Here is a 16,152-nt window from a genome sequence, read left to right on the forward strand (position 1 = left end):
ATATCACACTCTAACAAGAACCCTTTTATGCAGCAGTAAGATCCTATAAAATGAAACATTCTGCAACACAAACACACTAAATTACACATCATACCGAAAAAGTGCCATTCTTCACTCAGTAAAATTCACGACCGGAGAATTCAGCTATAATGTCTGTACTAAAACTTAATTAAAAGATGAAGATAAGTCATTCATTACTTGATTTGTGATAGAAATTAATAGCTGCAGTAAGAACGTTTAGAAAAAAAGAATATAAAATCTGTTCTAGGATTTTGGCCTACAACCAGCAGCTCCCAGAACAGGAGGGATCAGCTTTTTTTGCCCACTGTTCTCATCTGAATCCTGGCTGAAAAGCTACTCCAGCTCCCAGCTTTCCAGAAGGCTCCATCCCAGGAATCCTCGCCTGCCATTTGGTTTGCTGATTTTAATCTCCCAGGACTTTCTTACAGTGGCTCCACTATGCTGAACTGGCACTTGCTCCTAGAAGTGAGTTATTATTAAACTTGTAGGTCAATTGTGGCACTAACAACTCTTTGGAAGCTTTCAGCCACGGTGTACAATTTGCTGGTCTAATTAAATATTAATTCTAAGTGTTACATTCTGTGGCTAAGAGCTTTTATTTTCCATCATCAGTCTGGAAGAGAAAGAGGTTACAAGGCTAATTTAATCTCTTTTTTTTTCCTCTAGCATTAAAGCTTAACTACGCAGTCACAAAAACATCATTAAAGATGCAGTATTCCTTTTTATTATGATTATATTGTAATTAATAGAGCAGGTCTAAACAAAAAGATGTAAAACCAGATTCTGAAATTTCAACGTTTTTAAACAACACCAAAAGTTCATATAAAAATGCTTCTAAGCAAACACTGCACAGAAATTCAATATTAAGTTCTCTGAAAATCATTTAAGATAGGAAACGGATAGGCAATAATATAAATATAAAGGAGTTTTACACAAAATTATTGTTCTTTGTTGTTAAACACAACAGATATAGCCCATATTTAATGCTACATTCACAGGGCATTTTTTTCAAGAACTTGTAGTTCTCATGTGAAAAAATTGGCGTTGCTTCAGAAAAACAATACTACCTTCCATTTTCTAACAGAATTCTTAGAGCAGGTAACTACTTTGTTCTGTGATACTTAAAGTCACTCTTCTAATCTTTAGACTTATCACTGTCCAAATGGGCTCAAAACATGAGCCTCTTCCCTTCTGCTTCCATAACAGTTGTGTCCATGTCTGGACACTGGGCATTATATTAACTACTTAGTCCAGTAGCCAAAAGATTCCATATGCTTGAACAGATGACTATCTCCATACTGTGATGGGATATTTAACTGTTTAGGTCTAATATCGCAGTTGGAACATTCAGTTCTAATTTTTTTAAGTTTTCATAGGCGTATTTTCAGACTACATAGATAAAATGTAAAATAAAATCGCAATGTTGCATATGCTCATTAACTTTTAAAGTTTAACATATTCATTTTGAAAAATTGATTTCTTTCTTGAATTAAAAGACTGTTGATGAGATGCTGATAAGGACGTGTATATAATGTCCTAGTAAAAATCTATTACAATGGGAAGGCTGCTTTAGGCATGAAATTTTAATATACAATGTGTTAATCATAATATAGCTAAAAGTCAGTTAAAAGACTATCAATATGTGGGAACAAAAACATGTCTCAGAGTTCTATCGTATTTGATTTTTTAATGTGTAGTTCTTAATAAATCAGAAGTGATAGAGCTAGAATACAGCCTGCTGGCAAACATAAACTTATCCTATGAAACAACTAAATATTTACATTTCTTCTGCACCTTGATTAGCAAATACTATCAACAAGAATAGAAATGAATACCAAAATTACTTACTGTCACACAATTTAAATTTTAGGTTGTATATACTTCCCTGAGCTTCCTACTTGATCATTATTTTAAAGATGCTTTAATGAATGTCTAGAATATCCAAACCAGAATATTCCTACCTGAAAACTATGTGGATTATCCAAGAACACCTGTCATAAACTCAGGAGTCTCTATATTTCCTTGCGTGGTTGTTAAACTGTATTTCTCAAATACAACTAAAACCAACATACAATCATAAAAAGCACATAAAAAAACCCCAATGTGGAAAAATATAAAGACCATTTTACCTCGATAGTTTCTATTTTACAGAGAATTATGAAAGCTTGTTTAACTCTGATATGGAAACTATTATGCATGACATTCGATCTCAATACAAATTTGTGTGCAGTGGCTACATCACCAAATATATCTGAAGGTTATTCAGCATTTTACACTTGTGGACTCTCAGAGTTCTAAGGCAGTTAAACACTCTTAGCTCTTGCCATAGCAATAAAGATTTCAAACTATGAGAAATTCACAAGCTATAGGAGTTCCCATCTTATAATCCTATATTAGCAATGCGTTCTAAAGCAATCTAGTGCTTGACTTTGAGTTTGGCTCCTAAATTACTCAGTGTGAACACAAAAGGCTATGGATGTGAAAAGGTTTGTTTCTGATTTTTCCTACACTGAAACATACAGTAACTTACGCACTCTGGTGAATTCAAAGCATCTAACCATTAATGTTTTAGGAAATTAATTTTTTAACATGCTGGATGAAATAATGAAAATACCCTGCTAAGCAGAACCTCGGACTCTGAGGACAGGTTCTGCAACAAGACTTATTCAAACCGACTTTTCATTAGTCCATTAATTTCCCTTGGTACGTGCTGACTAATATGGTTGTTAGTTCTTACCAGTAATACAGCTTCAAGTTCAAAATAAAGGATGGCTTTAATAAAACTGTTATGCCTTCTCTCAGTGAAAATAATAATCTACTTTAAAAAATATTACTTAAGTGATACAAAATTGGGAAGAACTGGAACAGAATTACAAACAAATGACAATCACTACTTAGTATTCTGGGGAAAGATGGTTTTTGATTTGCCAATGATTTCTAGTAATTAAAGAAAAAGGATTAAATAAAATACAAAAATATTTTCAATTCTAATTCAGGGCTTTTGCAACTATAAAACAGTGATTTTAAAGTCCTTTAAGTCATATTCTGTAATTAGGTTCTAAAACACAGAAATTATCAACATACAGAAGAGTCCTTCCTTGTTTTTATAATATTCCTTACATTCGGAAAGTGTAAAAACAAATGAAATCCCTCTTCAGTCTGCCCTACTTGATCAATGCTGGATTTTAGAACTGGAAGCAATTTTCCCTTTTCAAATACACCATCTGATTTCACAGGCACAATACGTTTTCAAGAAGCAGCAGAAAGACTTGAAAAATAACCTTCCATCAAGTATTTTAATCATACTTTTAAGTATCTCAATATTTATTACCTGACAGACAGTGTAAGATAAGAGTATGCTCAATCAGTAGAAAATATCAATCAAGTAAAACTTGTCACACATCATCTGAATAAAATTCATAATTGGATAAGTTTTTAGTGTCATTTTCTTGAAATCTTCCAGGATAATGTATTCCTATTTTTGTGCTTGAGAAAAGAGGATTTTCTTGCTTTCTTCATTCACTGTTTGCACTAGAAGTTTCATCAATAAAACGCAAAGAATCTACATTCTTTAGTGGACTACAAGTTTATAAAATTATTCTGAAAAAAACTCTGTACGCGACCAGATTTTTTCTAAATTTGTATCTTTTACCAAAATACAGTCTGACAGAAGACTGTGAAGACAGTCAGTGTCCCACCAAACTGGGTGAATGTGCATCATTTTTGGACAAATGCAATTCAAAGTTATTAAATGCAAGACAACGAATAGGCAGAATAATGAAAGAGCCACACTGGTGGATGTTTACCACAGTAAATCTCTGTTTAGTGCTCAGTAGTCACCAAAGAGACAAAGCAGACATTAGAATGTAGGAAAAATGAACAGAACAATAATGGCATTATTGTATTACGTTACTGTAATAAAGTAAAATATGATTAAGAGAAATGTAACTTTAAAAACAGGTTAAGGAGGCAGCATGAGGGAAAAACCAAAACAATGAGAATACAGAAAAGACAATATAGACAATATAGGGAGCCTCATCTTATTGTCTCATCAGCCAAGAACAAAGATATAATTTATGAAAAGGAGAAATTAAACTTTCTGAAAAAGAAAGAAACCAGTTAAATTTAATTTGTGGATCTCCCTGTGACAGGACAACATGCAAAGTATTTGGCAGAAAATGTAAAAGAAAGCAATCTCAAGCTAGCGAGATATGTATATGTATTCCATATATATATATATGCATTATTCATGTACCACATATAAAAATAGAACTAGTCTAGGTCGGAAAGACATTGTCCCTGTCAAAAATCAGCACTACCAATTGTAAGTTTTATTTCTTCTTCACTGGAGTAACTTGTGCTGGGACTGACAGAGACAAGATGTGCTATGACTCACTACTAAAAAACTAGTTTTTCAAGCCAAAGCAGGTAAAAATGACACTATTTTTTTCTATGTGTTATGCAGACAAAACCTTGATTAAAATGTGATTTTTGAACTTATATTTACCTTCATGGAAATTATTCATGTGAAAAATTTACTTGCAGACCGCCTAATTAACGCAGTTGGGAAGCAAAAGCTAACATAGAAAATAGAATCACACAGAATCACAGAAACACTAGTTCAGGGAATAAATGTGGAATTCACTGCCTCCTCAGGAAAAATAGTGTGCATTTGCTATGCCTCTGGTGTACTGACTCTAAGATTTAACAGTGAATGCATGTGCTAGAACTTACTCTAATGAAATTAAATACATACGCAGAAATGCGCTCAGAAAAAAAAAATCCCCCTCTCTTATTGTCTTGGAAAGAAAAGGTATTTTCTTTCCTTTTTTTTTTTTTTTAAATCCAGGGAGAACCCTCAGCAAGAAAAGGGCGAGTAGCCGGGTTGTGAGAACGTGAGCAGCTGCTGTTATTGTACCGCGAGGTCCGTCTGCGGCTGGAGCCGGCGAGAGCACATGTTGGGCTGTCCTCTCAGCTCAGCTCAGCTCAGCTCAGCTCGCCATCCTCCCCAATTAACCGGGAGTGCACATGCTCTCCGGGCTCTTTAACAGGCTCCTCGGCGAGTGGAACAACTACACAGCAGGGCTCTGGGAACTGAGTAATGTGGGCTGGACAGAACCCTCAGCGGCTTTGCTCCTCCTAATGACGGTTTTCTTCAGTTTAGTGCTTCAAGAAGGATACGTGAAGTTGAACAATTATATATATATATATATTAATGCTCTCCTTTGTCTAAGGCTGCTAAGCAAAGATTCTGGATTTTTGATAGTTTAATTTTTCTTTTTAATAAATTCATCCTAGCACTTACTGTAAAACAATTCCACTAAAATAAAATTAAACCCAAAACAGTTATTTAAAAAATGAGATATAATTTCAAACCCAACTCGACAGGAATAGATTTATACAGAATTTATAAACAGAAAACCCAAATCAGCTTCCTATGTAAGTTTGCAACAAACAAAAATGTTCAGTTTGTTTCTTAGAGAGGCTTCTAGACTACTCTAAAATATGATCGTACCTTTTATTGACACGATATGAAAACAAGAATACAATGAAACCTATTGCATGTCCCGACTCTGGACAGGTAATTCCAATGTGTAAAAGGAAGGATGTTAGTTTTACATTCACAAATTCTATTAATTGCATTAAATTTTACTATCAACCTTTCTGAAGGCAAACTGCCGTCTGATATTTAAAATTAGCTAAATGAGGAGATGGAGGTTTGCGCTGCAAGAGGAATATTCATACTTTTGATTGCAAAGGTAAAACTAGAAAATCAAGTTTCTGTATTTTTGAAGCAGTAAGTGCATCAGGTATCTAGACAAATAACATCTCTGGGTATTCAAACACTTTTACAAAATGCACCACATGAGAGTGATATACTTACCTAACACAGGATTTAATCTAACGATAAACTCATATACTGTAAAAACATTTTGCATAATATGAGGTTTTATCCGATACTTTTTTACTCTAATCAAATCAAATTAATGCCTAAAATTATAGGTTCTCTGCTCATTGTGAATAATAGTTTGCTTTTGTAAGTTACGTTACCACTTGCATAAAAAACCCACTACCTTTTGCTAAAAAGGTTTATTTCCAGAAGATCCATTGAAGTCTCCATATACTCTCAGGAAAGGTGCTGTTAGGAGCTTCTGATTTTGCAGCTGGGAAAACTACTCTGATACCATAACTGTCTTGCTCCTGGTCCCAATACAAGGGGATATTAGAATTAAAGAGTAAACTTGTATGTTTCAATTACTGGCTTTAAAAACAAGATCACACATCATCATAATGAGCGTGATGGATGTAGACGGAAATGTCTCATATTGAAAACCTAGAGAGTGTTCTGAAGGCTGGAGAAAATTGCATAGGGATGCTGTAAAAAAAATTAAAAGAGAATACTAGCAGGATTCTCTTTGCTTTTTTACAATTTCTGAAATTTTGACAGTTTTTCAAAAAATGCTAAAGTATAGAAACTCTACAGTGAAGTTATGTTTTTACTTCACTGTCCTGGTTTTGTTAAAAAACAAGTTTCTCTTTCAGTGAATTTGCCTGTCAGCTAAAGCTTCATATTAGCTGCATTTTCCTGGAGAACCAGATACATGTTTTGGTAAATACAGCAATGGAATGTGAAGTTATTGATAAGGACAGATTCACATCTCGTGAGAGGGGCAACAAGAAACAGGTGACCAAGAAACTGACCAACTGTGTGTAACATTCCATTCACGTGAATACTTCATGTAAAAGTGGGAGATCAAGAGGATCTTGTCCCTTTTGCCTTCTTTGCCCTTTTCATCCCTTCTGCTTATGGCCGACATTAGGAGAGGACCTTGCTAGTTGTCCCTGCAAACTGAGGCCTAGTGACAGACTGAATCCAGCTCCGGTTGGCTGCAGAGTCCAATCCAGGACTTTGGTTGCCGGCTCTGCAGTTGCTGAGACTTTCAAGATTGGTTTTGTATATTTTGTATTATTTTCTCTATTCTTATTAGTAGCATTAGTAAAACATCTTAAATTTTTCTAACTCTCTTCTCTCTGTCCTTCTTTCCCTCCTGATCGCCTGTCCTGAGTGGGAAGGGGGGAGAAGGAGAGGCAAAAGGGGTAAGTGGGGGGGAGAGGATGTTAACAATACATCTGCCAGGGTTTTATTGTCACCCCGCAATCTAAACCCTCGACATTCACCCATTGAAGCAAACAAGTTTTGAAAATGTCCGAAATTGCATTTATTTTCTTACTATAAACTTCGCATTTTTTGCTAACTGATATGTCAGCTATGAAATATCGCCAAGACATCATTCCTACCTGGATAAGGTGAGCGGGCACCGTGATGATGCAGGCAGACAGAGATTTTCGGAGGAGGCCACGGAGAACATACAGAAATTTTGTAAGGCTGTGAACATCTTCAGGAGTATCGCTGCTACAGATGTCATCACCCCACATCATGGAACCCAGACTCTGAATTCCTATCCGCAAAATAGTCTTTTGTTTTTTCTATTTAAAAAAAAACAAACCCAAAAAAGCCTCTTGTTATTTTTTAAACATTAAGAGGAATACGTCATGTAATACATAAGTTAAAAAAGTGGAATTTATAGAATTCATATCCATAATAATCACATAGATCAAGTAATCATAGCTTAATCTCAGAGGATCTTGCTAAAAATTACAAATGGAATAGCACTTTTTTCACTAACAGGATATCATGCTATGTCAGATAAGCAAGAACAAGTGTAAGAAAGCACAGAAACACCAAATGCCAATTTGCATTTTGTAATCAGTTACATGTTTTCCATCAGACGAAACAAGAATATTATGATTTTTTCATGTCCTTTCTCTCCTCCTTCACTGCCTTAAATACATGCAAAAGAATCTTTTCTCCCAACTCTACGAAGGTTGCTGGAAGGGCCTGAGAGTGAGCAAACCCAACTTCTCCCTCCATTTTCAACTTGCTACCGTGTATTTTCGTAACCTGACTATTCTGCCTGTTTGCTTCAGTTTCACTTTTTCTGCTGCTTCTAGATGGCCAAGGTCTGTGCCCATCTCACCAACACACGGCCCTTTTGCTATTTCAGAAGTCTCTGTAAGTATCGGCTACATTCCTGGCAACTCCTTTGATCTAATGAAGGATGGTTTAATCCCAGCTAAGAAGAAACAGGGTCTGATGGAGACATCAGCAGATTGTCTCTTAAGGACGACACCTCCCTGAAAGCCCCTGACATGAGTGCTCCTAGATCTGCTTTAGTTAGCTACTGGCTACTAGAATTTAAGCTGTTTTGACATGTAAAATACTAAACTGCCTCATGTGTTACCCACCTATACGGCCTGTCTACTGCCCTGCAGGATGCTGGCACAAAAGCATCCAACGGAGGGGGAAAATTACGAAGGTAGAACTGTAATTTGTTTATGCAAACTAAAATGTCACCTCTCGTGATGACAAATCTCATGTCTGCTTATTTGACTGGACCTTTCCTGGTGATGTTGGAGAAGTATTTTAGGTATATTTGCTACCATCAGCTGAGAGAGAGACAATGAGCACCCATGTTGAAAGAAATCCTGTACGAGGTGATCAAAGATGCATTTCTAGAGTTCTGAGTTCACATTAAAGGCCAGTTTTTTATTTTCTTTAAAGTAAATATGTCTATCAAATACTAGTTTAGATAAACCAAAGCTTCCAGGTACTTCTCATTACAATGAAGTGCTTTGATAAACTGCAGATATTCATTTCCACTATCCTGAATTGCGGCGGGAGGGAACAGTAACTACCAAGCACAAAACACTGCACAGCTGCTCTGGTAATTCAGAGGAAAGGTTTTGACAAGACAAGAGGCTACTTTTACAACACAGCCTGCTCCATATTGGGCAGACAGAGCCCCAGTTGTGAAGCAGAGTCGGTACCACATGGCTCTCCATTGACCCAACACTCGCGGCTGACACAGCGAGCCAAGCTGCCAATTCATTTATTGAAACACGCTTTGTGAAAACGATCTGTGTTCCAACTTGGGCGGATTCTTCAGTCTGGGGCTTTGCAGGCTTTTAGGCTTTACTTATGTGAAGTTAACTTTTGACACCACTTTACAAAGATCTGGACAACAGTACAGGATAATATGTCACAATCTGATTCTCTGTCTGATATTTGTTAAGCTCAGATGTTCAGAGTCTTAAAAAGAAAAATAGAAACTAGTCTAATATTCTCTAGTGACTTCTAATCAGAGCAGATTAATGCATTTCTTGATGTGTGTTTAAGCAATAGTACAAAATCAGGCATTTAATAGAACTGTTTTACACAGATATAACAGGTATTGATCATGCAGAGAAAGTGTTCTGGTATTTCAAAATTTCAGAGCAAAAACCGCATAAAACTTACAGAAACTTCTGTAATGAGAAAAATGTCTTTTCCTATGACAAACATCAGTAAAAACAACACACCAACAGAGAAAAATCTCCATCAGAATATCAGTTGTCTTATTGGATACAGGATGACAGATGCTTGTTTCACAATATTAAATCATAAGAGCTGTAAAAGATAAAGCTACTCACACACCAGATAATATCAGATGCATTTGTTTTGGCCACTCACAGAATTTCTACCTGTGTAATTCTGTCAGGCCCACAAGGCCATTACAAATGGCTTATTCCAGAACTGAAATGTTAGAAAAGCTAAGTCTAATACTCTCCCCCCCGCCCCCAGCTTTGTTACCCTAAAAGTCACCCAACTTGAGCTCCTAAGTACACCAAAAATATATTAAGGAAATCAAGTTGCCCGTAAAAGTTCTGTTGCCAAACATGAAAAAAACCTCCACAATTCTGAAACAAATGTGTTACTCTGTATGACCTTAAACCATGTTCAGTTTATAAAGGATTAATACTTAATGGTCAGCATCGAAGAGCTACCAGGAGCTTTGAAAAAGGATGTAAAACTAATGTGGATATTTCTAGGTTACAGGTCATTCAGACCCTGAATTCCCAAATAGTTCTTGGCAAAGATGTTCAAGTAAGTGTGAACAAACAGGTTATTGCTTTGGGTAAATTCAACCAAACTTTTCCATAGCCTAATACCTCCAACAGGAATTACTGTAGTAAGGCCCACAAAGTCAGGCAGGACAGTAAAAATATATTAATCTATGATGGCCAAGAGCAGATGGTCCCATAAAACATTAATGTTAACTAATCACACTAGGCCCTAGAGATGCTGGACCATTTCATCAGAGGTCTACTAAGCCCCTAATGGTTATTTTCACTAATTTTCCTAATTGTGTCAAACCTCTGTCAGCTGGGGTGAGATACCTTCTGCTCACTTTTCTCCAAAATCTTTATCAAATACCCGTATTAGATAAAGAGAAGCCAAGAAAAAGCAGTAGTAAGTCTAAGTATCATTGTGATATTGATGGGAAAGTAGCCAAACATATCTTAAAGCTTTACCAGTTAGGTTAAATTTTTCCTTTGAATCCAGATCCAACAAGCAGCACATTTCCAGACCTCCAGAGTCTAGAGACTTTGGAAGGATTACTCTTCACAGTACAAAAACTGAAGCATTAATGGCATCAACTTCTGTCATTCACAGACAGTGATCAATGGGTCTACTTAAAGTCAGTAAGTAAATCTCTCTAAAGTTCTGTACCTCCCTGCTACATCGTGGTCCTTGCAGTTTTCTCCAAACTTGATGAAAGTTACTGCCAAGAGGACCTACCTAAAGGGAAGAGCATACATGCACGAACTTCCCTGAAACTTGTATTACTATTATTATTATTATTACTACTATTATTAGGAAATGACACAGGTCCAGAAAATAACAGGCTGGTCCTTACTCTACAATCCTCATATCTGGCTACTTGAAAAGTACTTCAGAAGTCTCAGTAAATAGAAGGGGATACAGAGTAGGAGAGAGGTGAATTTCTCATAGACTTGGAAAACCAAAACATCTAAGGATTCTGGGCCATAACTACTTTCAACTCTGGACATATTTTTAAGGGGTGTGTACTATATGGCTTCTAAATGTACAAAATTTGAGTGTACAAAGAAAGATGATGCATGGGGAAAAGAGAGATCTTAAAAGAAAGATCCCGCTCCAGGAAATCATATGCACCATCTCCCTTGAAACAGAAACAATGATGCAAGGGCTAATGGCTTTTAAGGTGGATAAATTGGCTTGAAAAAGGACCCATCTTCAAACTTTTAAAGCTCCACCTCAGAACCTCATACACTCCATTTAGCAAAAATACTTTTAAATTCGTCTGAGTTAAAGTTCTGGTTTTGCTTTACTGACACTAGCAAGACAACTTGAAACAATGAAGAACAATTACAGAAAATATCTCTCCATGATGTTTAATTTGTCCTTGCTTGCAAGCAAAAGATAAAAAAATATTGAGCTGGCCCACCTTTATTTTCTTTTACACGTGGAGAAAAAAATGAGGAATATACAAAGGTGTATAAGAAAAATAACTAGCAGGAGGAGGTTGTTTGCTGGCTGGGGGCTGGCAGGGTGTTCATATCTTCCCTGTAAAAGGAGATTTTTAAGATACTCAGCTAGTAATAGTACAGTTTGGTATTATACTATTTGAGGTTCTCCAGCATCTATACTAATTAACTTCTACTGTAGTAACACTTATATGGTACAACAATAAAGATAATTACCTATCAATTAAGCATCAATATATATAATTTATTATTTTAATCAACTGCAAAAGACTCACATGCTACTGAATATGGGAAGGAATAATAGGGCACTGCTTAAATTAGAAAACGGCTTTCAGCCTATGTTGTTACACTTAAAATGTTTTTGATTACCCATAGTACGATATATGAAGAGTACAGAGATCTTAACAAGTCTAAGCTGTTTTGATTTGTAAAGTTGAAATAGTGTTTGTATTTCTTTACTTGTGTTTCAATGGTGGCTACATAAAGATGGACACCATTTAATTCATTAAAAAATTCACTCCACTCCAGCTGAAACAACATTGAAAGAAATCTGAAAGTTTAAGATGAAATGTTCAGTCTCTCTTGAACGCATTATTGCTAAAGCAATAGTTTGAAAAAAAATACTGTAGGGGGAAATGTGTTTTACTTCATTATGTTATATTTGGCAATCCATCTATAAGCTAATTGCACAGAATATGCATTTTACTAATGTTGGCTTATAGTTTTTTCTCACAGGGTCTGCACATCTGTAACAGGTAAAAACTCTATTTACTTTGCTTGTTTACTTTAGCAGTGCTTAGAAACAGCTTGATCCTTGTTACTTTGTCCAAGACCTTCTTGTGCCACCCTAGAAAATTCAGAAAACAGCACTAGTTACAGGATTATAGCAAAGTAGGAAGGTCTTCAGTACCTGGGGATCAGAGCCATCAAACCCTTCCTGGGAAATGATCCTCTGGATGGACTGAAGCAGCCTTGCATAAGCACTGTTCATATTCCTGTTGGTAAGAAGAAACAGTTCAGTAACACATTTTAATACTCTCCTGTATGTTTCTAACAGCTGTATTAAAAATAAATATAAGCAGATGCAGCTTTCAGTCTGAAAGTGTCATATACAAGAAAAACATTCATAGAAGAAAAACCCAACCCTCTTTGAATAAAGTTGACATTAAATCTGCTGTGATTGCTTCATGTTAACTACTTCAGTGCTCAGACATTTAACTCTAGAGATTAAAAAATAGTAATTATGTCAGGCTCACATCTAGCAGATTGATGATTTAATGTAGCAACTTAAAGGTGAAACCAGCACAGCACAGAACTAAACTCCTATAACTGACAAAGAGCTACTGAATTGTTACTCCACATACACCTGGTTAATGCCCTGACAGAGCTGACTTCCTATTACTGAAAACCCTCATATATACAACTGCTAAAACAATCAAAGTGAACAAAAAAATGAGAGAGCCAACATTTCCACAGTTAAAATGTTCATGTAGGTCATTAGTTTGATTTGTTTTTTCTTCTTCTGATACTGCACCAGAGCATAAGATACATCATACTACGCTACGGTTCCAGTTTGTGTCCATACGGTACAGGTGTTATTACTACTTTATCTGCACGACAGCAAGGGTTACGGATTCAAACCCTCTTGTGTACTTCTTGGGAAATATGATGGGTTATGTTGAAAATTTTGCCTCTAAAAATATTCTTGTTAGCTGCAATAACTCTATATGCCTGGTCTGACAACAGCCCAAATTGGAGGGGGCCTTGAAAAGTTACTCGGCCCAAACATTAATGAAACTATTCCCCTCACTTTAGTAAAATACATTTGGATAATAGTTTTGGCATTTGCTAATGAACACCTAAATAAATCCAATTAAATTTGCTTTCACCTCTTTGCACAGGAGAGAAGGCAACTTTTCTGAGAAGCACTTAACAATTACAAACATCGCTCTTTTACACCATTAACCCAGAACTCTATATTTCTTTCAAGAATAAAATACTTAAAGCATTAGCAGAATTAGAGAGCCCTAAAATTAAAACAAACAAACAAAAGAGATCTTCAATTGATCCATCAGAAAAAGACTTGTAGCAAAGGAAGAAATAAAGAAAATAATGTAATGCATGCAGATTTTTTTATTTAAATGTAAAAATTGGTGCTCTTCTACTTCTGGCTAAAATATTAATGGTTTACTTGAATTTGAGCCCCACTATGTAAATAAGGACATGAAAAACATTGTGAAAACACTATAAAACCAGGTTGCATTACCCTTCTGGCAGCGCTTGAAATTATATTTAAGGAAGGAAATAAGGCATTTTTTATTTTCCCATTTCTAGTCCTTTTTTTTGGCGTTGTTACCAAACACCATTTAATTCTGATAATGAGTTTAAACAATTCCTTCTTTACTCTTTTTGTTTTTTGTTTGTTTACCAATTTAGCAAAGGATAAAGCAGGAGCTGGCAAGAAGGTATCCCGGTTACAACGGAGCCTCTGAGTTCTCTCTTGATAGTTTCTAAGCAGTTAACAAAGGTTTGGTTATCAAGGGTATGACAAATAACCTTACTATGTATAAGGAGACCCCATTAGGCAAGACAGTTAAACCTGTTTTACCTAAATTTATTGGTGCATCTAGACTTGAGATACATTTTTTCTTTTATTTTCCAAAGCATATCCATTCTTAAGGTAAAGCTATTAGCGCTATTGAAAACATACAGCTTAATTATTTTTACCAAACTTTCAGTAACTGCAACTGAACGGTGAGGGCAGAAGTAAAGTAAGAGGGGTGGAAAGGAAGCCTTTTCTGTAAAATACAGAGATATCACACAGGATATTTCTGCCTTCCTGTTAAGTACCAGCTTTAGCAATGTAACGAAAAGGACACCAGAGTATCCTAGCAACAACCAAAGAAACCAGTTGCTGTCAGCTGCACAACCCTCTTCACCCGGTCCCAGCATTAGGGCCAGGACATAACAACCCTTCCCTAACATAAAACATAATGAGATAAGAAAGAGGAGGTTTATACCTTCTTTTGGCACCAAGCACCCAGTCCCATTTACTACTTCCTTTAGGAGAACAGACTTCCCAATCTGTTCTCAATTAATGTTTATCATGGGGTGACGAACTTCCACCCACCTGAAGTGATTATCCAAAAGGGGACCCTTTTTTAACCACCTCATTTAGCCATCAGGTACCAGAACTATGGAAAGCAAACACAGCACCTCTCAGCTCCCTCCCTCAGAAAGCAGATACACGTGTACAAAAACACAGCAAAGATTGATCAAAACTCTGAGGTGAACAAATGACGTAGAGAACCTCCACATCGGACCTTTAATTGCAAAGGAAGAAGTCGGTCAATCACTTAGTTCTGTCTGATCAGTCAAAGAATCTCATTCATTTGCAAGTCCATAAAAAAGCCAAATGCTTGTGTGGATAGGAAGAGAGGGCCGTATGTATAGATATACATTATTTCTAAAAAGGGCCAAGAGTTTGCAGCTCAAATAAAGCCTCTACATCTCTGATCCTGCAAGGGAAACAATCATCTTCCAACAGACCTTGGCAACAACTGCAGAGACAGTTCACTCACTGAAGATCAATTTAAATAAAATAGGTTTTATAATATGATGCTAGAGAAGCAGAAGCACCAAGATGGTTTGGTTCTTTTGCCAAATACATGTTTTTTAGGTCACAAAACATTACGCAAAGGACCTCACTTATTAAAAGATGCAGGACTATTTTTCCAAGGATTGTATTATAAAATACGTGTCCATTATATTCACTGTTTCTGTCAGGACAGCATAAGCTGCACAAGAAAATGTGGTACATCCATTACTTGTCTTGTGTATTTTCTGCTTTAACCACATAATCTGTTTGTGTTACATCCCTGAACGGTAAAAGAAGAAGAGAGCAAAGGATTGTTCTTCTTGTTCCTCACCTTGTCCCAAAGGAAAGAAAGGTGAGGGAAGAGAACTGTTCCAAATTTCAAGGAGGAACAATGAAACCCAAGGCCTCCAAAGCTATTGATCCGCTAACTGAAAAAGGGAAAAGGTTGGTCAACAAGGTGAATTCAAGGTGTAGCTAAGAAATTAGAGATAAGATACATTCTTTGAGAAACATTGACTACATACAAAAGTAAGAGGTGTCTATCAAGAAAACAGAAAAAAAACCCACCCCAAAAAACGACACTTAGGACATGACTTGCTCACATCAGCACATATGATAATTTAATCAAAAAAGCGCAATAAAAGTGCTGAGCTTCTAAAATCTCTCTTTACAATTACCAGCTTGTCACTGCAGAACGTGTCTGCTGGGCTGGGTACACTTTCCACCATGATTACAGAACTTAAGGTGCCTCTTCAATGGCTGTAGCTACAGGACTGTAACAATTTATTTCAGCCTGAACTGCAACCATTACACATATTTAGAGTGGATCATGCTAGCTAAAATAATGTGGAAACATTTTGAGAAGAGGGAAAAGTTCTTCTTCCCCCCCTCTCCACAAATTCCTAAGGTTTTGCGACTTCTGATGCTATAAAGAGGTTTCATTCATCAACAACAATACCATTTACTTCCGGAAAATTATATACTAGGTAAAACTATCAGTTTCCACTTCTTTCTTAACCTCTATGTATTAGTGACAAAAGCAAAACATTCTTAGATTTTCTTTAAAAAAACAACCCACATCACTGATTTGAGGCTGTACTCCTACACAGTTTAACAAAATTTCA

At 36.2% G+C, this 16,152-nt stretch overlaps 1 protein-coding gene across 1 annotated transcript in view; it reads right to left on the bottom strand.

Annotated features, from left to right (window-relative positions):
• Positions 1–16,152, bottom strand: part of ELP4 (elongator acetyltransferase complex subunit 4) — a 142,568-nt gene that overhangs the window by 89,047 nt on the left and 37,369 nt on the right. Inside the window, exons 6-7 of the mRNA XM_082057802.1 lie at positions 12,341–12,425; positions 7,321–7,509 (exon numbers count right to left, since the gene is read on the bottom strand). Of these exons, the coding sequence (XP_081913928.1) occupies positions 7,321–7,509; positions 12,341–12,425 (274 nt within the window). The remainder of the gene's footprint in view (positions 1–7,320; positions 7,510–12,340; positions 12,426–16,152) is intronic.

Source organism: Streptopelia decaocto (genome assembly GCF_964273445.1).
Source record: "Streptopelia decaocto genome assembly, chromosome: 7".
In the NCBI taxonomy this organism is placed as follows: Eukaryota; Metazoa; Chordata; class Aves; order Columbiformes; family Columbidae; genus Streptopelia; species Streptopelia decaocto.